This window comes from Chiloscyllium plagiosum, chromosome 24 (assembly GCF_004010195.1).
Source record: "Chiloscyllium plagiosum isolate BGI_BamShark_2017 chromosome 24, ASM401019v2, whole genome shotgun sequence".
In the NCBI taxonomy this organism is placed as follows: domain Eukaryota; kingdom Metazoa; phylum Chordata; class Chondrichthyes; order Orectolobiformes; family Hemiscylliidae; genus Chiloscyllium; species Chiloscyllium plagiosum.
In genome coordinates this window covers 49,722,729-49,750,635 of record NC_057733.1, presented here as the reverse complement: position 1 = coordinate 49,750,635, position 27,907 = coordinate 49,722,729, and the positions used below count along the sequence as shown (strand labels likewise).

The 27,907-nt window shown below is 43.3% G+C and overlaps 1 protein-coding gene across 3 annotated transcripts in view; it reads left to right on the top strand.

The window, feature by feature from the left end:
- The window catches only part of LOC122562281 (protein kinase C alpha type), a 381,850-nt gene that overhangs the window by 329,762 nt on the left and 24,181 nt on the right, over positions 1–27,907 (top strand). For 2 of the 3 annotated variants that reach the window (XM_043715073.1, XM_043715076.1), the window contains 4 exons: positions 15,167–15,247; positions 17,217–17,324; positions 22,960–23,100; positions 26,834–26,863. In XM_043715073.1, the coding sequence (XP_043571008.1) occupies positions 15,167–15,247; positions 17,217–17,324; positions 22,960–23,100; positions 26,834–26,863 (360 nt within the window). The remainder of the gene's footprint in view (positions 1–15,166; positions 15,248–17,216; positions 17,325–22,959; positions 23,101–26,833; positions 26,864–27,907) is intronic. The other variant, XM_043715075.1, reaches the window with a different exon arrangement.

Here is a 27,907-nt window from a genome sequence, read left to right as displayed (position 1 = left end):
CTCGCATCACTGCATTGCTGCCTCCTGAGAGAGAGAGAGAGAGAGAGAGAGAGAGAGAGAGCAGGGAAAGTATGTGCTGAAGTGACTCTGTTCACCATTGGAGGTAGTGAGGCTGCCTCTGTCCACTGAATAGCTGTGGTGCTTGTTGGGTACAGAATGATCCCAGCTCACAAAATGGCCATTCAGCCCCTTCTGGAAGACTTTCACTGTTCCTAACTGGTTTACAGTGCGTGAAGCAACACAGCTCTTTCCCTGTTCTGATATCTATGCGAAAAATTCCTTCAGACGCCTGACAAAGTGAGAAATGGAGGTCACGCTTTGTTTTTATTTGTTTCTGAACTCGTGGCTGGACATCGAGTCTCCTTTCAGACTGCTTTAGCCTCGCAGCCTTTCCAATTACTGTAAGCTTTAATGTGATCGATGACAGCACTGACTAGTGGTAAATCTAATTATCTGCTCATGTTTTTAAATGCAACTGGACTTTAATTGCAGCTGCAGGGAGAGATGCAACTTTCATGCCTCTTAATTCTCTCTAAAGCCATGCTCAGCCACAATATCTAACAAATTGTTACCCCCATCTGTCCTGACAACTACATTTCTATGGCGCCTTTAATACAATAAACCATCCCAAAGCAGTTTGCAGGAGCAGGGAAATAAAATGTGACACCAAATACATTAAGCAATATCAGATCAGCCTGGTCAGAGAAGTAGGATTTGGAACAGTGTTTTGAAGGAAGATGGAGGAGCGGAGAGGTGTAAAGAGGGGATTGCAGAGCAGGAGGCATGGCCAACAATTGTGAAGCAGGGGATGCAAGAAGAGGCCAGAATTAGAGGGTTCCAGATGTCTCAGAGGGTGTGGGGATGAAGGACGTTGCAGAGATAGGAATGGGAGAGGTCTTTCTCACTGAATTAAATTGTGTGTTACATGCAGTTATACAACGTTGCTTAGAGTATTACAGATTATTGTCTTTCTGCATTCCTTCATACAAACTCACTCATCACACGCTCAGGATTGGTTAACTCTAAATAGGTTCAGTTTATTTGAAGGTTCAAACTGATATATGAACACATCGCTCAACAATCAGGTTCACTCTGGGAATTCAGTGACCATCATTACTCACAAAGTCTGCTGCACTCCTACACCTAGCCAGCTACTGGTTCATATTCTACATTGCAGTCTAGATTAGAGTGGTGCTGGAAAAGCACAGCAGGTCAGGCAGCATTCGAAGAGCAGGAAAATCGACATTTTGGCCAAAAGCCCTTCATCAGGAATGCCCAAAACGTTGATTTTCCTCCTCCTCGGCTACTGCCTGACCTGCTGTGCTTTTCCAGCACCACTCTAATGTAGACACCAGTTATCACTGTCTGATGAGATCGTGACCCTCTGGCACTGTGGTGGTTTTCCTCCTTTTATTTTGTCACATTCTGGTTCCTTGGTCATTTGCAATCCCTCTTAAAGTCTCCAGTCCTGAGATACTCCCACATTACTGATTTGGAAGAGAACAGGAGTTCAGTAGGATTGTCCTGGAAGACAGATACAGTGACAGAGAGAGGTTTTAATGTAAAATTATCATGTAACTGTTGATTGAGATGCAGTGAGCAGTACACCAGTGCTTTACTGCTGAAGCTGACTGCATTTTTCATTGTGGGCAATAGCCTTGAGCCCAATGCCCTAGCACCACTCAACAACTTTGGAAACAGAAGCAGTAAGAGGCCATTCGGCCCAGTGAGCCTGATCCACCATTCTATAATATCACGGCTGACCTAGTTGTAGTCTAAACTCTCCCACACCCTTCAATTTCCTGGTCAAGCAAAACTCTGTCTAATCCAATTTGAAATACAACAAACCTTGTTTTAACTGATATGTTATGAACCAGCACTCTTGTTAAACCAGCATTATCCCCCTGAAATCCCAGCAGTTTACTGCATCATCATGATGTCCGAATAGTCCGTTGAGGGTTTGAGTGAGAAGGCTGTCTACAGGTAAGTTTTATTTACAGAAAGGTTGCATTATTATTTCAGTGATTTATGTCTTAAATAAAGTATAACAGTGATGTGTATACCCCCTGCATTATGTTTCTATCACTGAGTGGGTGTTTTTATATTGATTATATGGACCTCTCGATCAACCGGAATATTTGATCAACCAGCACACTCCTAGTCCCATAAGTGCTGGTTATATATCTTCTGACACCCAGAACTATACACCTCCCTGTTCTTGTACTTTATGTCTCTATTCATAAGGCCAAGGATACTGTATGCTTGGTTAACTTCTCCATCTGTAATCCCTGACACCTTGAAGGAGTTATGCACGTGTATTCCCAGTTTCCCTTTTCTCCTGCATATCCTTTGGAGCAATATCCTTTATAACCATCTCTTCAAAAATGTATCAGCTGTTACTTCTCTGCATTGAACTTCACCTGCTACTTACTCGCTGACTTCCCCGTGATTATGTCTTTCTGAGGTTCTACACTGTCCTCCTTTGTTCACAGTGACTTAGATGTTTCAATAAGATAGGAAAGATGCAGAGGCTTTGGAGAAGGTGCAAAGAAGGTTTACCAGGATGCTGCCTGGACTGGAGGGCTTGCCGTATGAAGAAAGGTTCAATAAGCTCGGACTTTTCTCTCTGGAGAGAAGGAGGGAGAGAGGAGACCTGATCGAGGTGTACAAAATCATGAGAGGAATAGATAGAGCCAATAGCCAGAGACTTTTCCCCAGGGCAGGATGGACTGGTACGAGAAGTCATAGTTTGAAGATATTAGGAGGAAGGTATAAAGAGAGTTGTGAATGCATGGAATGCGTTGCCAGCTTTGGTGGTGGTGGAAGCAGAGTCATTGGGGACATTTAAGCGACTGCTGGTCATGCACATGGATAGCAGTGAGTTGAGGGGTGCGTAGGTTAAGTTACTATGTTTTATATTAGGATTAAGCCTCGGTACAACATCGTGGGCCTACGGGCCTGTTCTGTGCTGTACTTTTCTATGTTCTAGGATCACCTTTCACTCTTTTCAACTCCACTGAGTATGGGACCATCCTATTCCATCTTTTCTCCGAAGGCAACCCCTACATTCCAGGAATCAGCCAAGTGATCCTCCTCTGAACTGCTTCCAATGCAAATCTACCCTCTTCAAGCAAAGAAAGCAAAACTGTATGCAGTATTACCCCAGGTGTGATCTTATTAATACCCTGTACAATCATAGCAGCATTTCCCGATCTTTATACTGTTACTTCCCTTTGCAATAAACCCCAACATCTTGTGTGTCCTCCTCATTTCCCCCTGGACCTGCATGTCAATTTTTTTGTGATCCATGGACTGGGCCACCCAGATCCCTCTGTACCACAGCATTTTGCAGTCACTCTCACTCTCTCTCTCTCTCTCTCAATTTAAAAAGATAATCTGTTTTTCTGTTCTTCTTCTCAAAGTGAACAAACTCTCATTTTCGCTCATTCACTGATCCATATCCCGTTGCAGATTTTTCGGGCTATCCTCCACATCATTTACCTTCCCTTTGTATCATCAGCCCATCTGGTTACATTCCAGTCAGGGCCTCTGTCCAAGTCTTTGAACATTAATGGGGCAGCACTGACCCAGGCTACGGAGGAACAGAAACAAGAGAGACCTCTGATGCCAACACAGCACCTTCTGTTGATTTCACATTCCCAGCCTCTCGCTGATGCTGTGTGTAGCCGAGAGGATGTTTTTGAGGTTGGATCAAGCATGAGTGACAGTCATCTCTGGGCAGGGGACACAGTTAGTGCAGGGGCCCAATATCCAGAGGGGGTCGCGACCCGCTCCATTCTGCTACAGAGGACTCCGATGAGGACTTCAATGGCATGGCCGACCAAAGAGAGTGTACAAGGAAGTGCTTTCAGAAATCTAGCAGAAAGCCTGCGATCAACGTCCAGGAACGTTGAGGAGTCCAGCTCTAGCTAAGGCAAAGCTTGGAGGCCATTCTCTGCAACAAGGAATTTTGTGGACTCAACCGTAACAAATCCGAGTTCAGATCAGAAAGAGGCAGTGTAGCCCCAGAGCCTGCTCCAAACCTCACTGCAGCGTCTGGTAGCCATTGCTGCTATATGCACTGCAGCTCAGGCTGCTGCAGGAAGAACTTGTATCCCCCCAGCCCGTCGATGGTCTCAAGTCCTCTCACCTGTCCCAACGATTTGGCTAATTGTCCTGTTAATGCGTCAAAATAATTAACAGTCAGAAAATAAGAATATCCAACTAGTGTTCAATTCTTTGCAAAATTTTCCCAAACTGGAAATACTTTCTGTTTGCTTGTCACATTATAGTCGCAAAATGTAAAAGTCTTTAAGACAAAGTCCAGGCAGATGCTGCAGATCAAAAATAAGACCAGAAAGTGCAGGAGAAACCCAGCAGGTCTGGCAGCATCTTTGGAGAAAGCAGCAGTGTTAACATTTCCAGTCTGATATACTGAAAAAGGTCTGAAGGAGAGTCATACAAGACTGAAAATGTTCAAAATAAAAATATTGTTCTCTTTCTCTTCACTATAAATTGTCTTTACACAAATCATTTTACACTTTCCACAGTGTATACTGGACAGAGTTAAGTGCAGTGTGAAAGATGATTTGTGATGCAGTGATTACTAGTGAGCTTTCACAGATGAAAATGTAACTCAGTATTGTCTTTGCAATTGCGCCATACCATATCTTTCACTTAATTTGGAGTTTTATTCAGACATTTACTGTCTACCTCATTATCTCCTCAAAACTCTTCAAGCAGATAGTGGTTTTCTTTCATTTCAGGAGCGCGTCACACACAAATACCTTAAAACATAAATTGCAACTATCACCCTGGATTAGGTCAGCTTGGAACATCTACAGGACAGAGATTGGTTGCTGTCAGTTCAGCTACATTGTGATATTTGATGAGAGATGAACCTTGCAGTTATGCGCCAGTTTATAAAGAATGATGCACTGCTTAAGAAAGGGAAAGCAATTCACCATTCACAAAACACACACACAGAGTGCAATTTGAAATAAAATAAATATAGAATATTTCAAAGCAGTCTCACATTTTACTCAGAGCTATTTTCAAAATCGCTGCAGTTACCCTTCACTATTTAATCAGCTGCAATTTGATGATATCCCCCTCAGTCTGATGTTTTTTTCACGTCTCACTCCAGTAGCATTGACCCAATTATCCCATCAGAAAGCAATTCTTTATGAAGCCTTCATCATCCCAGTACAACACTGGATTTGATTGCATCTCTGACGCAGATTTGAGAAGACATTCTGCTTTTATTTAGATTTCTTTTAAAACTGGTTCCAGTTAGTTTCAAGGGTTACTTTTGAGTTTTGACACTGTTTTGTGTAAAAACATGTAATTATTAGAATAGTCCAGGGAAGGCACAAATATCATCCTCCGAATCTCATTCTTGTCAAATTAAAGATTAAGTTAATAATGTCCTTTGCTTATTTTATTTCCATTCCTTCGAGGAGCTTCCATGTGATCACTGCAGCCAGCGTAATTCCTGTCATTTTTTAACAACGAATGAGATTGGAGTGTTGGCTTCCAAAGCACAGATTCTCTGACTCAAATGCTGAGAGCTGGAGAAAGAGCATGACTGAAACTCATCACCTTCCTGGCAAGGGATCCCATACACTTTCCATGTCTTTGTGACAGATATAAGCAATGTGAATAACAAAGATAAAACAGTATGGTTTAAAGAAATTGTCGGTGAGCAGGAAAATAGTTTTATTCAGGGAATTAAGAGAAAAATAATCACTGTAAATTTTAGGATGGTAACCTCACTTAAAGACCTAAAAACTTGAAATTTCAACGACTAGAAATTACAGTTCTGAATGGCCACTGGGTCCTCAGTCTGCATCAGAGTGCTATATGTGGTGTGACTATAAATGTTTTTTACTGAGTTTCTGATTTGATTTGATTTGATTTGATTTGATTTATTATTGCCACATGTATCTAAGTACCGTGAAAAATATTGTTTTGCAAGCAGTACAGGCAGATCAGAGCAAACAAGGACGTACAGATCAAAGGATGCTTAGATACAGGTTACACTGCACAGGAGTACACAAAGCAAGATCAACATTGGATTTGACATAAGAGAGGCCCACTCAGCAGTCCAATAACAGCAGGGAAGAAGCTGTACATGTACAATGGTGCGTATGTTCAAGCTTCTGTATCTTCTGCCTGATGGGCACTACTGGAGTGGGAGGGGTCTTTGATGATGTTGGCAGCTTTTCCATAACAATAAGAAGTGTAGATGGAGATTGGGGGATTGGAAAGGAGATTGGCTTCCGTGATGGTCTGGGCTGTGTGCTCAACTTTCTACAGTTTCTTACAGTCCCAGGCAGAGCTTTACCAAGCCATTATCTAACCAGATAGAAAGCTTTCTATGGTGCATCTGTAAAGGTTGGTGAGGGTCTTTATGGAAATGCTGAATTTCCTAAACCGCGTGAGGGAGAAGAGGCATTGTGTCTGATGAAATCTCAAATTCAGAATGGGTAGGCCCCCTTTGAGATCGAATGAGGCGCACACACACACACACACAGAGACACAGGTGCATACACACCCTCATGCACTTGTGCACACATAAACACACATGTGTGCACACACATACACACAAAGCACAAACATATGTGCACACACAGACACAGGAGGTAATATGCATATGGAATAAGCTGTCAGAGGAAGTGGTTGGGGGCGGGTACATTAATAACATTTAAAAGGCATTTTGGACACATACATGGATAGGAAAGATTTCAAAGAATATGGGCCAAGTGCAGGGAAATGGGGTTAGGGTGGATGGATATTTTTGGCATTGCCCAGTTTGGGTCAAAGGGCCTGACTCCGTGCTGTAGGACTCTATGACTCTATATGTGCACACACAGACACCCATGTACAAACATATGTGCACATGTGCACATCCAGTGGAAAACAGGGAGAATGGGCTGTTCAGCCAAATAGTCGAGTCTAATTGGATCAGCAAATTCAAGGTGAAGTTCAATGAGAATATGGAAATGAATGGACAGACAGACAGAATGGTAGCAGAATTTTGGAATGGTTGTGAGACATTGACCAAGTGGACTACAGTGATAGTCTCCAGTCTTTCTCACTCCTGTGTACCTTGTATTGCTTTAAGAATGAGCTGTAGTTTTCCATTTCAATGATGAGGAGTTTGGTTATGTTATTATCCAACTTTCACCACATCGCTGATCCAGCTGCTGTTCTGAAGTTTAAACGTCTTATTTCAGAAAATGAGTATTGATCATTTGGAGTTGAGCTTACAGTGATATTGCTAATGTAATGGAGCTGCACTAAAATTACTGCTGCTGGTCGTATGCTGTTTTGACAGTTTGACAGGCTAAATGGATATGATCAGTACCCACTCCTCAATGCTCCTAATATAATCTTTGCAATAGCTCACAGTTTTGTTTTATGAGGACTAGGGGCGGCAATAGCCTAGTGGTTTTACCACTAGACTATTAATCCAGAGATGCAGGTAATATTCTAAGAATAAAAACAGAAAATGCTGGAAAAGCTCAGCAGGTCTGGTAGCATCTGTGAAGAGAATCAGAGTAAACGTTTTGGGTTCAGTGACCCTAATATTCTGGGAACCTGGGTTCAAATCATATTGGAATTTGAATTCAATAAAAATCTGGAATTAAAAGTCTAATGATGACAAGGAAACCATTGTTGATTGACAGGAAAAAAACTGAACTAGATCACTAATGTCCTTTCCGGTAGGAAGCTGCTGTCCTTAAGGCGTTTGACAAGGTTCCCCATAGGAGACTGATTAGCAAGGCTAGATCTCATGGAATACAGGGAGAACTAGCCATTTGGTAACAGAACTGGCTCAAAGGCAGAAGACAGAGGGTGGTGGTGGGGGGTTGTTTATCAGACTGGAGGCCTGTGACCAGTGGAGTGCCACAAGGATCAGTGCTAGGTCCTCTACGTTTTGTCATTTACTTAAATGATTTGAATATGAGCATAAGAGGTAGAGTTATCAAGTTTGCAGATGACACCAAACTTGGAGGTGTAGTGGACAGCGAAGAGGGTTACCTCAGATTACAACAGGATCTTGACCAGATGAGCCAATGGGCTGAGAAGTGGCAAATGGAGTTTACTTTAGATAAATGCGAGGTGCTGCATTTTGTGAAAGCAAATCTTAGCAGGACTTATACACTTAATGGTAAGGTCCTGGGAGTGTTGCTGAACCAAGAGACCTTGGAATGCAGGTTCATAGCTCCTTGAAAGTGGAGTCGCAGGTAGATAGGATAGTGAAGAAGGCATTTGGTATGCTTTCCTTTATTGGTCAGAGTATTGAGTACAGGAGTTGGGAGGTCATGTTGCGGCTGTACAGGATATTGGTTAGGCCACTGTTGGAATATTGCGTGCAATTCTGGTCTCCTTCCTATCAGAAAGATGTTGTGAAACTTGAAAGGGTTCATGAAAGATTTACAAGGATGTTGCCAGGGTTGAAGCATTTGAGCTATAGGGAGAGGCTGAATAGGCTGGGGCTGTTTTCACTGGAGTGTCAGAGGCTGAGGGGTGACCTTATAGAAGTTTACAAAATTATGAGGGGCATGGATAGGGTAAATAGGCAAAGTCTTTTCCCTGGTGTCGGGGAGTCCAGAACTAGGAGGCATAGGTTTTGGGTGAGAGGGGAAAGATATAAAAGAGACCTAGGGGGCAACTTTTTCACGCAGAGGGTGGTACGTGTATGGAATGAGCTGCCAGAGGATGTGGTGGAGGCTGGTACAATTGCAACATTTAAGAGGCATTTGGATGGGTATATGAATAGGAAGGGTTTGGAGGGATTAGGGCTGGGTGCTGGCAGGTGGGACTAGATTGGGTTGGGATATCTGGTCGGCATGGACGGGTTGGACCGAAGGGTCTGTTTCCATGCTGTACATCTCTATGACTCTATGACTCTATCTGGTCTGACCTACATGTGACTCCAGACCCACAGCAATGTGGTTGACCCTTAACTGCCTTCTGGGCAATTAGGGATGGGCAATAAAAACTGACTGAGCCAGAAACGCCCACATCCTGTGAGTGAACAAATAAAAAAAATGTTACTTTGACAACATTTTTCTTTCCTCCTAAGGTCATGTTATGGATCCTTGCCATGAGCAGCCATTTTGGCTTTTCTGCAGATGCTTAGTTCTCTCTAGTGTCAGCTGGTTGTTCAACTATAGGGGGCATCACAAGCCAGTGCAATCCTGTCCTGACTGGCTACTTGCCCTTCCCAATTCAAATTATTAACCACTAACCAGGAATGAACCTACTGATTGTGCTTTTTAATCTCCTTCCCATGTGGGGAAGGTAGCAATACTAAACACAATTGAGCCGCACCTTTTAGACGTAAAGGAGTTGCTGTTAGATATTTTAAACAAAATGTTGGGACATTTTATGACAAAACTCCAGGGTAAGGTGGACCGGAACTCAGACCGTCTGGTTTAGAGAAGATGACACTACCACTGTGTCACCACAGCCCTTAAAGGAGTTGCTGTGAATAAAAAATACATGATCAACTCCACGTCTGATCTGAATGCCATCTGATATGATTATGTTGCTTTTGAGACATGTGCTACTTCCCCGTAGTTCAGCAGTTTAAATGAACATTTATAATTCTCTGTGGGATAGGAGCTGTAAAAATAATTATTGAGCAGTCTTTTCTGGATCATGTGAGGTTACCCGTGTGGAATGTATACTTGGATCCATCAACTTTAATAAATTGCACTTCATGTAAGTCACAGAGATCAATGTTTACACTGCCTGCGGTTCCTTGAACTTGCTAACTTACTGAACGTGGTACAGTTGGTCACCACCGTTCACCTATTCCATGGCAAATTAATGGAAACTGAAAACAGGCAATGCTGGCGAAACTCAGCAGGTCTGGCAGCTTCTGTGGAGAGAGAAGCATTTCTTTCCTGCCAGTGATACCCGAGTAGCCTTGCTTTATTTCTGTGGTAACTACAGCATTGTTCTGCTTGACAGCATAGTGACAGGTTAGTTCACTCTCCCACTGTCATTTCTGAAGCTCTGCATCATTTTTACAGATTGTAGAAGGGTCTGATGAGAAAATATTTGTGATCATTGTGAAGGTAGGGCACCTCTGCTGGGAAGCACAAAGTCAGTAATTTTGTGCAGGCTGATTTTATCAGTTAGTTTGTGATTGAGGTTAATGCCATTGTCCTTTAATATATTGCTCATTGCAGCTCTACATTGAATTGGAGCAGGATTTATGAATGCTATTATTTTTGTAATGAAACGAGACTAAGGTTGTTAAAAGGAACCTGGCCATCTGTTTAGAGGAATCACTTAGAGCCAGTGTGTAAGGGGCAGTCAGTGGCAACAATCAAAAGGTCAATGAAAAGTTCCTTGGTATTTGAATGTGCCTGGAATTCAAAAAGTTGGTGGTATTTGATTCCATGAAGCGTGGTTTAACACAGCATTTGCTTTTAGACAATGACAGGTGGATTTTACTCGAACCCCCACCAGTTCCTGTTTGTGGTGAGTGGGTCCAAAGTAGTTTGAGTCCCCAGGCCACTCCACTCCAGCCCATTCCCATACTCACCCCCATAATACACTGGGAGATGGGGGGGGGAGGGGTTGAAATTAGCATGATGTCTGCTGCATTGAAGTCAACTATCACAGTTCAGCCGGGCTTTTCCCTTTAATCTGTTCAGAGATATTATGACACATCTCAGAAACAGGTGGAGTATCGAGCCCAGGGCTCCTGACCCAGTGGTAGGAACGCTGCCATTGTACCAGAGGAATTCCCCCACCCCATTCAGCTAGACTTGTTAACAGGACAATTGACTTGAATCATCCTTTGTCCTTGCCATAATTTTGTCGCCAGGGATATTTGGGTCAAAGTGGGTGGCCTATTACTTAAACATTTTTAAAAGGACAGGAAGGAGGGAGGACTATCTTTGGAGGTTTGGGGGTCAAGGATCCTCCCCGCCACCAAAGGTAGTATCCCCTTTTTACCTGCCTGCTCACCACAACCCATTCCCCACATCCCGCCCCCTCCTCATCACATCCAGCCTTCCTACTCAATACCCCAATCTGTCTCATTGGTTTCCATTGGCCCTTCTTCATCAGAGCTCAGTACTGCTTCCTCCCACTGGAGGGCGCCCCCAACTTCAGCCTGCCCACAATATGTAATGGCGGCAGGGATGGCTCTCTTCTCATGCCCATTGGCTGCCCATGCACTTTTCTCTTGGTGGTTTGAGTGTCTGTGTGTGTGGGAGAGAGAGAAAGATACAGAGACCAAAGGAGAGACAGACAGAGAAAGAGACAGGAGAGAGATGGAGAAAGAGAGACAGAGACGAGAGAGACTGACAAACACAGAAGGTGAGACAGAGAGAAAAAGAGAGGGACAGACAGACAGACAGAGAAGGTGAGAAGTGGAGTGTGGAGAGACAGACATAGAAAGGCTGGTCAAGCAAACATTGAATTTTACCCCAAATCTCAGCAATTCCATATTGGCCTCAGAAGATTATAGTGTGAGTACTAATACAAGGACTAATAATTCATCCATGAGCAGCAGTTGCAGAAACTACATTTGTACTCCCTCGAGTTTAAAACAGCGAAGGCATCTAATCAAGACATGTACAGTGTGGAAAGGATTCGTTGGGTTCCTTTCAGAAATCCTATTTTCTCTGGTGGGGCAAGTCCACAACAAGCTTAGCATAAAGGCAACACTATTTAGAAATCCAATTTGGGAGCATTTTTCATGCTAAGATTGATGGAACTCTCCCTAAGAGGTTGAGAATTTTGGGTAAATACATTTTTCAAGATTCAGACGAACAGATTTATGTTGGGCAAGCGTATTCAAGGTAATAGGCCAAAGCCAGAGAAATGGGTTTGAGGAACTGAGATCTCTGTGAATGTCAGAACAGATCAGTGAGGTTAAACAGTCTATTCCTGTTACTGAATGTTTACTGACCCTTTGGCGTAAATTGAAAGAATGTATAAGATGAAGAAGGAGCGGTTACTCTCTCTACCATTTACAACATTTACAACAGGTTTGTCCTTCTTCTCCCCAAAAATTTCTCTAAATCTCTTAGAAACTTGCAAAAACATACTGTAAATTTTGGGTATCTACAGATCATTCTTCATCATTGTTGCCTAATGCTGTGTGACCAAGTGTGTACACTCTATTCTGGGTGATTGGAGGAATAGGAGTCTGGGTCTGGCTATATCTCACCCTCATCAGCTTCCTACTATCTACCAACGGTGACAAGAACACAGCAACTCATCCATTTCAGGTGTGATGTCTTCAGTGGGCACCCCTTTGCCAATGGGAGAGCCAGCATTTGCCACACGTACCTCGCTAGAAGCTGCCATGTGTTGTTGTGGGTTGTCATTCTCACCAGTGGTGCCTGTTGCCAAGCAACCAGTTGGTGGTGGTGCCCACCAGCCCACAGGAAGTGTCACCATTTTCCTATCAGGCCTTTGTTCTGTATCCAAAGACGTCCTTGAAGTGGGGCAGACTGTGATTGGATTCAAAAGATTTTATCCACAGAAGATTCATGAATGAGCAACACTGTCTCAAAGTTTGCTGTGTCCATGATAAACTTTTCATTCAGTTAAATAGATTCCAGCTGGAGAAAGGAAAAGACAGTTGGCCAAATGTTTATACATCTTACACCTGCACATTGTCTCTATTTATAGGAAGGTGGCAGAGAATGACTAATCTGCAAGCAAACATTCTGGCACCTAATGCCTGAATATAGAAACCCGCAATGTGATGGGAGAAATCTCGAGGCCCTTTCACATGGAGGAGAGCAGCTGCCAAGCAGAGGCAGGTTTCTGCCCTTCTCAACCAACCCCACCAGAGATCCCCGAAGGTGTCAATGTTACAGAGCTGTGATTGGCTTAAAGCTGCCTGTTTCAACAAAGTATTACAACAGGATCTTGATCAGATGGGCCAATGGGCCAAAGAGCAGCAGATGGAGTTTAATTTAGATAAATGTGAGGTACTGTCTTTTGGAAAAGCAAATCAGGGCAGGACTTATACACTTAATGGTAAGGTCCAAGGGAGTGTTGCTGAACAAAGAGACCTTGGAGTGCAGGTTCATAGCTCTTTGAAAGTGGAGTCACAGGTAGATAGGATAGTGAGGAAGGCGTTTGGTATGCTTTCCTTTATTGGTCAGAGTATTGAATATAGGAATTGGGAGGTCATGTTGCGGCCGTACAGGACACTGTTGGAATATTGTGCACAATTCTGGTTTCCCTCGTATTGGAAGGATGTTGTGAAACTTGAAAGGGTTTACAAGGATGTGGCTAGGATTGGAGGATTTGAGCTATAGGGAGAGGTTGAATAGGCTGGGGCTGTTTTCCTAGAGGGTGAAGATTGAGGTGTGACCTTATAGAGGTTTATTAAATCATGAGGAGAATGGATAGGGTAAATAGACAAGGTATTTTCCCTAGGATGGGGAAGTCCAAAACTAGAGGGAGTAAGTTTTAAAAGGGACCTAAGGGGCAATGTTTACACGCAGAGGATGGTGCGTGTATGGGATGAGCTGCCAGAGGAAGTGGTAGAGGCTGGTACAATTGCAACATTTAAAAACCATCTGGATGGATATATGGATAGAAAGGGTTTAGAGGGACATGGGCCAAGTGCTGGCAAATGGGACATGATTAATTTAAGATATCTAGTCCACATTGGACTGAATGGTCTGTTTCCATGCATAACTTTATAAATCTGGAAGGTTATGACTCTATAACTCCATGATTCTGTAACTCTTTGACTCAATGGCTCTAGAACTCAATGACTCTAGAACTCGATGATTCTAGAACTCTATAACTCTGAGCAGTTGGATCCTGCCGTTTCCTTCAAACAGTAGGCAAGCCGAACCCAGCCCAGCCACAGATGTCATCACGGTCAAATTCCCCTTCGGTCCGTCCTGTCAGCAGACCACTCCTAAAGGCTCTCGGATATTATAGGAATGGGGTTGTTAGTGTCTTTAGGTTGCACCACCAAACTTGTGAGAGAATCTCATATTACCCAGCGCCATAGGTTTTGTAAGGCAGAACACGTCACAGCTGTTAAGGCAGAGATTCCCAAAGACCATTCCCACCCCCAAAGACAGTCATGATCCTCAACATTGTTTGGTTCCAAAATGAACCAAAGAAGCAACATATTCTGCTTGTTTGCTGGTGGGACCATGATGGCCTTTCCTGGCTCCCAGTCAACAAGGGTTCCATCAAGATGTGCAAAGCACCATGTTCCTTCCATAACCCTCAGCCACTCTCTTGGCCATTTTCCCAGGTCTGGGGGAGCTGGATGGGAAATTCTCCACCATTTGCCCCTGTTCCATTAGAATGTCTGATAACATCGTAACCAAACAGAATATCAACAGAAATGGGTTCCACTCTCTCTTCTGACCTCTCAACCCCAGTTCCACTTTGGACACGAGTAACATTTTGAGGGACAAGTACAGAACTGGAGCAGGATGTAAAACTTCCTATAGTATGGTACAGGACCAGCAGCCTATGATTGTTCATTCATGTAATGTCAATGGGTATCACATTGAAATCACCTGGTTTTTAGATTAGATTACTTACAGTGTGGAAACAGGCCCTTCGGCCCAACAAGTCCACACCGACCCGCCACCCACCCATACCCCTACATTTACCCCTTACCTAACATTACGGGAAATTTAGCATGGCTAATTCACCTGACCTGCACATCTTTGGACTGTGGAAGTAAACCGGAGCACCCGGAGGAAACCCACGCAGACACGGGGAGAACGTGCAAACTCCACACAGTTAGTTGCCTGAGGCGGGAATTGAACCCAGGTCTCTGGCGCTGTGAGGCAGCAGTGCTAACCACTGTGCCACCGTGCCTCCCACGGTGTGTGGCAAAGCAGAAAATCTTCACCTGGGATCCACTCACTCATTGTGAAAGTGATGAGCATCACTAAAACGGTTTTATCTCTGCATAACAACTCAAGGATGAGTTGGACCAAAGGGTCTGTTTCTGTGCTGTACAGCTCTATGACTCTATGTTATTGAAAGAGTCATAGTACTTTTTGCTAAAGTCAATTCTTTTAATAAAGCAAGTTGGAATAGCTGTACAACCAAATATTCTTTTCAAGATGTGACTGCAGTTTTTTTTTCCAGTTCTTTCCCTCACCTTTTGGATGTTTGTCCTATCTTTCAGATTATTGCTTATCAGCCATATGGAAAATCGGTGGATTGGTGGGCGTATGGAGTATTACTTTATGAAATGCTAGCTGGACAGGTAAGAAACCCTTTGGGGAAGGGAGACTTTGGATGGTTGGATTTTCATGCTGTGCAGAAAGTGACGCCAAAGGATTGCTTTTTTTTTTCTGTAGTTTACTCCATTAAAAATATTTCCTTCTTCAGTATAACACCTATTCCTACAAAACTAATTAGAATTAGGTTTATTGATTACATCATTTGTCAGAAGAAAAGGTAGTACAGTAAGAGTTTCTGTAAATCAAAAAATAATTAATATCCAGTTGAATAAGTACATTGTCTCAATTTTCATGTTTGAAGACACTATTAGAATTTCAACCTTTCGAAATAATCAAGGGGGCTAAAAGGAGGGGTGGAGGAAGTAAGCAATAGTAATCACGAGAGAGAAAATACAGGGGTAACTCATGGGCCTGAAAGCAGATAGGTCCCCTGGCCTTGATGGGTTGCATCCTAGGATATGAAAGCAAGTAGCTACACAGGTAGTGGATGCACCAGTTGTAATCTTCCAGGAATGTAAAATGCACATTCTTGATCTTCGGCCAAGAATGGGCTGTATAAGATTTTACTGAGGCCACAGCTGGTGTACTGTGTGCACTTCCGGTTACCATACGATAGGAAGGATATGAATGCTGCAGAGAGGAGTTTCACCAGAAATGTTGTCCATGCTGGAGTGTTTCAGCTATGAAGAGAAACTAGATAGAAGGGATTGTTCTCCTTAAAGCCGAGAAGGCAGAGGCAGGACCTGATTGAGGTGTACAGTTTTATGACGAGCGCAGTTCGGAAGAAAGCTTTTCCCTTAGACCAGTAACCAGGCCTGTAGATGGTAAGGTAAATGGCAGGAGGTTTAAGAAATATCACCCAGACAGTGGAGGGCAACTGGAACATGATCAGTCTAAAGTCCGAATTTGTACAAAATAGGGAAGTTCAGATGCATTAAAATAAAAGCAAAACTGCATCCTGAAAGAGAAGATGGAGTTTAGACTGGTGACTGCTGTCTCTCCCTCTTTGGTAGTGCCTTGGGCCAAAGGCTGACTTGTTTGCTTTCTAGCTCAGTGGGTTCAGAGATGGCCGACGAGTCCAATGCTGTTGTTTGGAGGATCGGGTAGATGAGTTGTTTGAACTTTGTTTGAAGTTTTGATTTTTTTTAACTTTCTCTGATGCAGTGCAGTGATCTCCTGTGCAGTCTTTCGATGTGGTTGGTGTCTTCCTGAATGAGCCCTGACTGTTGTGATCAGTCACTAGCCACAGATTCTTGGGAATTGGCAGGAATGTTCAGTCTTCTCAAGGGTATTTTGGTGTTTGTACCGTCCCTCTCCTCCTGATCTCACAACTCAAGAGCTCTCACAGACCGAATTGTAATCCTGAACTCCCTCCCCCTCTCTGCCTCAGGTTTGAGGATACGATCCTGGATTTACAGTTGGCCTCCAGCATGACACTGGACTGTGGAATTCCCTGCCCAGTGAGGTAGTTGAGGCTTCAGCATGGAATATTTTTAAAGCTAAGATAAATAATTTTTTTTGAACAGTAAAGGAATTAACGTTTATGGTGAGAGGGCGGGTAAGTGGAGCTGAGGCCATGAACAGGTCAGCCGTGATCTTACTGAATGATGGAGCAGGCTCGAGGGGCCAGACGGCCTACTCCTGCTCCTCGTTCTTATGTTTGTGTGACTAGTTTGGCAACGTGCTAATAAAACTGAGCTGAAAGCTTCAGCTGCTGAGGTGGAACGATACAAGGAGGAGGAGAGGCCTCATTGTTGACCATGTTGACTTGGTGAATTGTTGGGCAGCCTTTCTTGCTCCTGGATTGGGAGGATCATGCGGCCCTGTGAGGAAAACAAGGACAAACATTGTCAATTCTACTTCTGAAATCTCCATGTAAAAGATCGTATAAATATCGCTGGAATTCAAAGGGGTGAATAGACCTTCAGGTCTGTTGACAGTTCTAATGAAGCTTTACCTAATGCTTACAATGGTTTGTTTGTATTCTGACAGCCTCCATTTGACGGCGAGGATGAGGATGAGCTTTTCCAGTCTATAATGGAGCACAATGTATCATATCCCAAATCAATGACAAAGGAGGCTGTCTTAATCTGCAAGGGGGTAAGATATCGGTCTGCTGTCATGACATCTGAATGGAGTCTGCTAGCGCAATATTTCATGTTGTGAAAGATTAATTATTATTACTTTAAATAATGTGACAGACTGACACGGTTAGGAGTTTTCATGCTGGAATGGGGACGACCAATAATACTACCCAATCCCTTGAAGTTGTGACATCGCCTCAGAAGCTTTCCCTTGGGGTCTGTCTTTCATTTCAACTTCCATTTGAAAAAGTAGCAATATATTTCTTTTAAAGTGCCAACTTGCCTCCATTACCAGCCTCCAACCTGTGAACTCAGTTTCCCTCTCCACACATCCATGGAATATTGCCTGCATTTTCCATTTGCATTTCAAATTTCCAACTGTTGTGATATTTTGCTTTTGCGTGATCCTAGAATTTTAGATTTCTGAACCTGTTTGCAGTGGCTCATGTTTGATTCCTGACCCTTGATAGGCTGAGCTTGGAAGAAGACTTTTAACCACACCATCTGGGATAGATGGTTGGTGTGAATTCTGACTCAGGGAGAAAAGGGGTGAAGGAGCACAGAGAAAATCCAACAAGCCTGGGGGTCCAGCACTCCAGCTGACTTTAACAGCAGGACATTACGATTGTTTCTTTTCATTCCTGATGGACAGCTGACTGGATTGTAGGCTGACAAACCCTAAGCCTAAAACTGACCTTAACCCTGACCCAATCTCTGACAAACCCTAACCCTGACTCTATCTCTGATAATCCCTAACCCTAATCTTAGCCCTAAATCTGACAAACCATAACCATACCTCTCTGACAAACCCTAACCCTAACCCTGACCCTATCTCTGACAAACCCTAACCCTAACCCTGACCCTATCTCTGACAAACCCTAACCCTAACCCTGACCCTATCTCTGACAAACCCTAACCCTAACCCTGACCCTATCTCTGACAAACCCTAACCCTAACCCTGACCCTATCTCTGACAAACCCTAACCCTAACCCTGACCCTATCTCTGACAAACCCTAACCCTAACCCTGACCCTATCTCTGACAAACCCTAACCCTAACCCTGACCCTATCTCTGACAAACCCTAACCCTAACCCTGACCCTATCTCTGACAAACCCTAACCCTAACCCTGACCCTATCTCTGACAAACCCTAACCCTAACCCTGACCCTATCTCTGACAAACCCTAACCCTAACCCTGACCCTATCTCTGACAAACCCTAACCCTAACCCTGACCCTATCTCTGACAAACCCTAACCCTAACCCTGACCCTATCTCTGACAAACCCTAACCCTAACCCTGACCCTATCTCTGACAAACCCTAACCCTAACCCTGACCCTATCTCTGACAAACCCTAACCCTAACCCTGACCCTATCTCTGACAAACCCTAACCCTAACCCTGACCCTATCTCTGACAAACCCTAACCCTAACCCTGACCCTATCTCTGACAAACCCTAACCCTAACCCTGACCCTATCTCTGACAAACCCTAACCCTAACCCTGACCCTATCTCTGACAAACCCTAACCCTAACCCTGACCCTATCTCTGACAAACCCTAACCCTAACCCTGACCCTATCTCTGACAAACCCTAACCCTAACCCTGACCCTATCTCTGACAAACCCTAACCCTAACCCTGACCCTATCTCTGACAAACCCTAACCCTAACCCTGACCCTATCTCCGACAAACCCTAACCCTAGCCATATCCTATCTCTGACAAACCCTAACCCTAACCCTGACCCTATCTCTGACAAACCCTAACCCTAACCCTGACCCTATCTCTGACAAACCCTAACCCTAACCCTGACCCTATCTCTGACAAACCCTAACCCTAACCCTGACCCTATCACTGACAAACCCTAACCCTAACCCTGACCCTATCTCTGACAAACCCTAACCCTAACCCTGACCCTATCTCTGACAAACCTAACCCTAAACCCTAACCCTAACCCTGACCCTATCTCTGACAAACCCTAACCCTAACCCTGACCCTGACCCGAACTCTATTGCCTGACAACAAAGCCAGCATTAAAGAGCTCATCACAAGAGAGACTTTTCTGTGGTCCCTGTTAATGTGGAAGGAGAAGGGGCTTGTTGGATGTGAGGGCAATAGTTGTGAGTGAGTGTGAATCAAAAGGAAGGGAGTGAGAAATTAGGGTCTGGATTGGTGCGGAGGAGGGATTTGCAAAAGGAAAGAATGAGTGTAGAAGTAGATACAGAGGGAACCATTGGGGCTGGAGGCTGACAAAGCTTTGACAAAGGGTCAGTTAGACTCGAAATGCCAGCTTTTTTCTCTCCTTACAGATGCTGCCAGACCTGCTGAGATTTTCCAGCATTTTCTCTTTTGGTTTCAGATTCCAGCATCTGCAGTAATTTGCTTTTATCCAGGATGGATAGGGTGTTGACCTCATCAAACTAACAGCTTCCCCCTCGAGCTTTTTAAACCTCTGAGCTTTCAGAGCCAATGGAAACCTGGCTGGCCACTGTTTAAATTTCAGCCAGAAATTGAATAAAGATTGGTGCACTTTGTGTCTTCCACTGTGTCTCACACCTGCACACACACACCATGGGTGCTGGGGGAAAAAAAATAATAAGCACTACCGCAGTTAGGTGGTAGTGTGGGGGTTAAAGGAAAAAAAATAAATAAATTTCAGCCAGAGTCCCAATTACCCCAGCAGAGCCTGACTTAAATCACCATTTCATTTTAATCATCTTAAATCATCTTTATCGCGTGTTGCCTGGCACATTAAAAATGGCAGTGTTGGTGACACGTCCCCAATTTTATGAACTTGAATCCTCTTCCTGCCTGATATGAGTACAACTTGCCACTGCCAGATAAAGATGAAAACAAAGCTTAAAATTGCAGTATGGCCTTGTCAAGAATATGTTGTTCAAGAACTTGCAGTTGTTATCTCCCCAGCTGATGGTAATACTGAACAAACCTAATCCCAGAGTGAAACCTGGCTTCATACACTCGAGGTTTCATTTCTCGTCTTGGTTACCATGGAAGGCAGTTGCTGATAAGAGGCCGTCAATATACTTCTTAAGCAAAAGAACATAAAAGAAACAAGCAACAGAAGTGTATTAAACTATTTCATTGGTTCTTGTATAATCTCATTACAAATATCATAAAGGAAGATTCATCCCTTTTATCCCAGCAATAACCTTACAGATACTCAAACCTCAGTGAAAACTCACTCTCGACTTCTGCTAAAGCTTCTTATTCATTTGGCACAGCTGTAATCAGTTTCGTTTTTGGTAAATTTCTGTTGTGCATTCACTTAGTGTTGTTTCCTTTACCTAATGTCTCTCCCCGATATCCTTAAACCAAACTGCTAACTCAGCTCACTTATTATTTAACATGGCTTCCCTAAACTCATGTTTTCAACAGCCTTGTTGAATATTTCTTCTGGGTTGTTGCCTTCTCACTGATTTCTGGGCAACTCGGCAACTCCCCCCATCCCTAACTGCTCGGAGACTGGGAATTACCTCACGTCTGCTGTTTAGGAGTTGTCTCTGAATCAAATTGCTTCCTAACAATTACCTCCCCAGGGAACGTGTTGGTCAATTATCTGAAATCTGAATCCCTGAAATTGTAGGGACACTGAAATTGTGGGGACCACTTGTAAATGCTGTTTTTGAACTTATTCAAAATGACTTTCTGACCATAAGAACCACTGAAAGACTAGAATCAGTTTTTACCTACTTTAGAATCTAATTTCTCAAATCATAATAACATACTCTGAAACTTCATAACAGTGATATACTTTAAAAAAATGCCTTTTGAAAACAGCGAACGTGAACTTACACCATGCAGTGGCAACGTATAAATATGTTCAGTGCATCGTGGGAAATTCTTTTGTATGTTGCTTTAGTGGAGCTTTAATCCATCCCCATAAACAGGGCAACTCATCCATTAAAGTAGTAGACAAAGAAGTTTCAGACAAACAAAGTATTCACATCCTGCTATCTACACAGTGTCACTTGAAGGTGGCACCTTCTTTATTTGCCAAATACAGCAGCTTGATGCTATAATTAACCGTCAATGAAGTCAACATAATGAGAATTACACATCCTTTCTAAAATAAAGACTTGAAGAACAATTATAATTTTTTTTAACTTTCTGTCAGATTTATGAAGTATTTTGGGAGACGTTAAGACCTAAAGGTATTGACAGGCAAGGAGGGGTCAGTTCGGGAGAACTGCAGGTCTGGCCCCTCTCTGGGAACAGCCTCCTGGCTTGAAGCAGAGGGAGGCAGGGGGATGCTGCTGGAGAGGGACAGGCAGTGAGGCAGTGGGACCGGGGGCAACAGCTGGGGAGACCAACTGGGCAGACACTGCCCGGGCGGGCGGTGGGCTGTTCCACCTTGTTAGCAGCACGTACTCAAATGCTTTCTGTGGTGTGTCCTGGCCAGCTGATATCACAGGCTGATTGTCACCGCAGCCAGGGTCGCCCTGTGGATCTGTTTGATTTGGAGTGCCCGTTGCCAACATTGAAGCTGACTGACATAGTACACACGTGTGATGTCAGTCAGCCATGACAGGATCTCTGACCATGTGGATCTCTGACCCACTCAGGCACACTCAGCTGACTCTTCAGGGGTTTCACAATCTGCCTTTGTTTTTATTTGAGCTATTTGTTTATTTTTTCAAATTGCTTAAAGCATTTATTTCCATCAAATTAACAGAGCAGATCTTGTAAATACTCTCGGCTTCGAAGGATATATTGTAACATTTTAACTCAAATATTGACGTGATGATGTCAAACCTTTCCTGCCTGGTGGAAGTTTGGTGTGAGGTGATTCTAGATGGAAACAATTCTTCCCATAAGGAAAAGGAGTTTAATCAGACAATTAAAAACAACCAGTTTCTCTATTCTCTCCTTATGCATTATTCTGTAGCCACATTCTCAGCATCAGACAGGATCTCTGACTTTTGTTTTATTTTCTGTAACACAGTCTCCACAAATGTAGGCCACGGCTGTTGGAAATGCAAAATCCATCAGTATATTGGAGCATCAAGTGTAGTAATTAACTGACTGGGGATTTGGAAGAGCAGAGAGAACAGGAAATGAATTCTTAGAATCACTACAGTGCGGAACAGGCCATTAGGCCCAACAAGATATATCCCTAGTGGTGGGGTCCGTTTGGATAGGGGAGGGGAGGGAAATATATCCCTGGTGGTGGGGTCCGTTTGGATAGGGGAGGGGAGGGAAATCCTCTGATCTTCAGCATCTGCAGTCCTCACTTGCTCCTTTGAAAAGAGTTGCCAAACTGAACCATCACCGTGCTACCCTGTAGGGATGACCCAGCAATAATAATGAATTGTGATATATTTGTATGACTTGGAGATGCCGGTGTTGGACTGAGTGTACAAAGTTAAAAATCACACAACACCAGGTTATAGTCCAACAGGTTTAATTGGAACCACTAGCTTTTGGAGCGCCGCTCCTTCATCAGATATATTCGTATGTCCGAATGGTGTGCAACTTAAAGGGGAATTTGATGATATGATAAAAATTGCTGTTTCAGCTTTTTAACTTCCAAGAAGGATAGCCCACTGATTCTGCAAAGCACGCACCTTTCAAGCTATTTTCAGTGACCTGATTTATTTTATCTCAAGCTTTTAAAAAAAATCTCTTTTGCAGCTAATGACAAAACATCCAGCAAAGCGTCTTGGCTGTGGAGCGGAGGGAGAGAGAGATATTCGAGATCATGCTTTCTTCCGGAGAATTGATTGGGAGAAACTGGAACAAAGAGAAATACAGCCTCCATTCAAGCCAAAAGTGGTGAGTGTCACTGAAATAGAGACACATTGATGTCACATTTAGGAAATCTAGACTGTCTGCACGTGTAGAAGCAGCTTATAACACAACACTTTGATTCAGGAAATAGTTGGGCTGAGACAGCAGAACTGAACAAAATATAGGTCAGACACAATTTATGTAGGTGGCTTCAAACAGCCATCTCCAGTTCAACATTGTCTAAGGGTTTCGAATTAAAATTTCTTCAGAAAGTAGTTTCCTTTAGGAGCTCTTTTCAGGGTTATAGAGAAATAATCTAACATTAGAGGTTATTCCCAGACACAGAGCCCCCAGCACTGATGGGAAAGGCAAGTGTGCATCCAATATATCTAACTGACATGCTTGCCTGTGGCAAATTGTGTGTTATATTGTGGGAATTTATATCACAGTGTAGAAAATAAAGCCAGTCTGGTTCCTCACAGAAATGTGAGGGAAGTCAAATATTTTTGAATCATAACAGACTGATTTCTACACTTCTAAAGCAATAAAATACTTCTTTATTCGTTTTGATTATGAGATGATCTTGACTGTATCCAGAGAAGCTGTACATCTCTTGTCAGCAGGATTTGAGGGGGTTCATCCTTCCTGCATGCAGTGACTAAGTTGCTAAATGTCTCTTTTTTTTGCAAAAGAAAGGATTGACAGGGTGGAGGATTTGTGGGTGGTGTTTAAGCTCATGCCTGTAACATGGTACAGCCTCACAGTATGACAAGATGCCATGGTAATGCTGACTTTAGCAAGATGTCAAGCAGTTTTCCCACAAGGAAAGGGAAAACTGAAGAGTTAGTCACCCTGCATTACTCCCACCTGCTTCTCTTAAGAAATGAGAAAGAGAGACTACGTATCCCATTTAGCTGTATTCAGTGAAAGTCTAATAATACTAGAGAGGAATAGTTCTTAAACTGTTGACTATATTTAAAATCCATGACAAATATATTCAGACACCATAAACACATATGAACATAAAACTCAGATTGTGCAATAGGTCTTTATGTGACCACAGCAAGGACCAGTGCATTTATTCCATTTGTGGTTCAGCAGCAAACGGTGCAAGTCTGACACTCTTCACCAAAAGCAAGCTAACTGTTTTCCTTTTCAGTTATGATTCCAGCGTATTAGTTTTGCAGGGTCCTGCAATTCTGACATGAAACAAATCCAGATCAGGAAGGTTATTTAACCCACCTCCATAGGAACATCCTGCTAGTCCCCCGGGCAACATTGCGTTTTTTTTTAATGATTCTAAGCTTTTCTGCTCCACTTTTCAATGCACAGTAACTGGCTGATCACCACTCTGGATGAAGAGCTAATTGCACTGTGTCTCGAGATTTCCAAAAACCATTTGGCAAAGTTCTACACAAAATTGTTTGAGCTCAAAGCAGTGATGATTCGAGTTAAGTAACAACTTATATTTATGTAGCACCTTTATCATAACTAAACATTTCAAGGCATTTCACAAGAGTGTTACAAAGCAAAACTTGGCTCAAAGCCATCATAACGCAACATTCCAGGCAGTAGCCAAGGAGGTGGGGCGCATCTTAAAGAAGGAAAACGGGATGGAGAGGTTTGGGAAGGGAATTCTAGAGCTTCAGGCCTTGGTGGCTGGGGACAGGATCACCAATGATCCAGCAATTAAAATCTGGTTCTTCCAAAGGCCAGAATTAAATAAATGCCGGTATCTTGGGGCGGCACAGTGGCTCAGTGGTTAGCGCTGCAGCCTCACAGCGCCAGGGACCCAGGTTCAATTCTTGCCTCGGGCGACTGTCTGTGTGGCGTTTGCACTTTCTCCCTGTGTCTGCGTGGGTTTCCTCCAGGTACTCCAGTTTCCTCCCATAATCCAAAGATGCGCAGGTCAGGTGGTTTGGCCATGCTAAATTGCCCATAGTGTTAGGTGCATTAGTAAATATAAGATAGGGGAATGGGCCTGGGTGGGTTACTCTTCGGAGAGTCGGTGTGGACTTGTTGGGCCGAAGGGCCTGTTTCCACACGGTAGGGAACCTAATCTAATCTTATCTCATCTTAAAGCATTGTGAGGCTAGAGTGGATTATAAACTTAGGGAGGGGGAAGCCCATGGAGGGATTTGAAAACAAAGGGATCTTTGAAACCAAGGTGTTGCCTGTTCAGGAGCTATTGTGATTTACTAACCACAGGGATAATGGACAAACCGGAGTTGGTGAGAGTAAGGGTATGAGCAGAGTCTAGAATGGCCTCAGTTTATCCAGGGTAGAGTGTGCAAAGTCAGTCAGGAGTGTGTGTTCAATTCTCGAGGCTGCAACAAAGGGTTTGGTGAGGGTTTCAGCAGCAGATGAGCCAATGGAGGCAGTGTAACCAAGGTGGGCACCATCCGAATGATGATGGACTTGGGAGCTGACCTCTGCATCAGAGAGCAGTGGAGGCAGGGACATTGAATATTTTTAAGATAGAGGCTGACAGATTCTCATCAGGCAAGCAAGTCAGAGGTTGCTTAGGTAGGAATGTGGAATACGAACAGATTGGCCATAATCTTATTGAATGGCAGAGCAAGCTCAAGGGCCTGTGTGCTCTCCTCCTGTTCCGACTATGTGTGAAATATCACACTGAGGCTGCTAAACGATTAGCTGCTGCCTCATGTAGAGGGACGGAGCCTGTGGCTGGGGAAGAGAATTTGTAACAGGGACCAGCAGCAATGGCCTCAGGCTTCCCAATGTTTAATTGCAGGAGCTTTCTGTTCATCCTGGACTGGATGTCAGGCAGGCAGCAGAGAGGTAGTGGTGAATGAGAGTCATCAATGTAAAAACCCAATGTGTTTGAGAATGATATCATCATGGGACAGCATGTAGATGGAGAGGACACAGATACATCCCTGAGGGACCTCAGAGATAAAAGTGTGAGAGTCCAGAATTGGAAAGGAAGCCTTTACACTTCCAACATGATTAGACAGATTAAAATGGAACCTGGGCGACTATGGCAAGACCTTGGAAAACAGTGGTATGCTCATCCATCCTGCTGACAGGTGGAGAGGGACAAGGAGGATTAGTTTAACATGGCCATAGTCCCACGGTAAGGAACTTGTTGAAAGTCGAACATTGATGGGCTTTTGTTGATGGAGTCATCCTGAGGTTAGGGGCAACACTGAGTACTCCAAGGGCAAGAAATGGAATCATTGCTGTTACTGGTTTGTAGAAATGAATTGAATTCAAAGCCTCATTGTAAAAGGATCAACTTTGCCAGTGACTCCAAATTACATGAGGAGTTGAAATCAAAGAAGCTAGTTCAGAAATGACACAACAAATGGGTAAGGTATTTAAATGGGCATAGCAGACAATGCAGCACTTCCTTAGTACCACAGAAGTATCAGCCGAGGTTTGATTGTGGACTTGTGTCGAGGCTTAACCTTCTGACTTGGGAAAGATTGCTATCCACTGAATCATGGCCAGCATGGAAAAAGAGGCCAAATATCACACAACAACATTTCAAAACAGACTTGAGTTTAGGTTTGACAGTCCACGTAGTGACAGATGGTCAACTTCCTTTGCCCAGCACTATTTCCTGCAATGAGTTCTTGTTATCAGTGGTATTTAAAAACACTTTACAACAGACTTTCTAATTTTAATTTGCAGTGAAATTAGTAGCTTTATTGTTTGATGAACATTCAAAATCTCAACATAAGACTGGACAGACAGTGTATCAACAGAGGGTTTATTTTAAAGAGCAGATCTCAAGTTAGTTTTCATTTTACAGAGCACTTCAAACAACGCAGATATCTCTCATGTAAGTCTTACTTCACATTTAAGAAGCATCCTAAAGGCTTTACTCCATTAACGCTTTCAGAACAGTGTTGATGTGTTTTGGCACCAATGTGATCTCCTTTCAGGTCACAGGGTAACTGTGTGTGTGCTTTATTTCCCTTTCCTTAACATTTGCAAAGTACAAGTTCTAACTTGGTGATTTAACACGTGTGTGTGTGTGTGATCAAACTGCAACAAAACACAACACTCAGAAACACAGGGCTGCAAGTCTTAAAATACTCTGAAGGATCATTTAGCTATGTTTGCTGAATGATTTCATCTCACTATCTCTTTACTAAAAAGGAACATGCATAGCCTTATATTTTCCATAATGTGAGGGAAATTAATCACTTTGGCTTGAGCTACGGTTGGTTTTGGAGCTGTCATCCTTCACCTTCCATTACTTTGAACTGGGTGTTGATGAGCTTAGTTGGTGCGATGGCTGGAGTGATCACCAGAAAAGGTTAAATCCCCATACTATCTGAGGTAATTATGGAGCTGGCTGCCTTGAATTCTGTCTTCATCCTCAGTGATAACAAGCCCTGGACAATGAACATGTAATGTAGAGACAGAAATAATATAACTAACTGACTTTAAGGCTATAAGGAGGAGTTGAGGCCTAGGACAGATCAACCATGAATGGTGGGACATGTTTGATGGGCCAAATGGCCTCCTTCTCCTCCCACTCCTTATGTTTTCTGCTCCCAACAAAGTAATCATTTATGTAGTTTTTCTGTTACCACAGTAAGGGAGCCAGATTTAATCACCTCATAGCTACTGGAGTCTCAGAATATGAATTAAAATGATCATTCAGAAACTTACTTAAAGTAATTACTTCTTTAAAAATCGTGAACTGATCCACCAATTGCATGAATGTGCACTTTATAATGATAGCTGTCCATTTAGTGGGCAATCATTGTACAACAAGGCATGGTGTTGCAGTTATAGAACTGATCTTTATATGATCCCTTTTGTTCTCAGGACAAATATCTATTAAATGGAGGTAGAGCAGTTTATCACAGGGAAG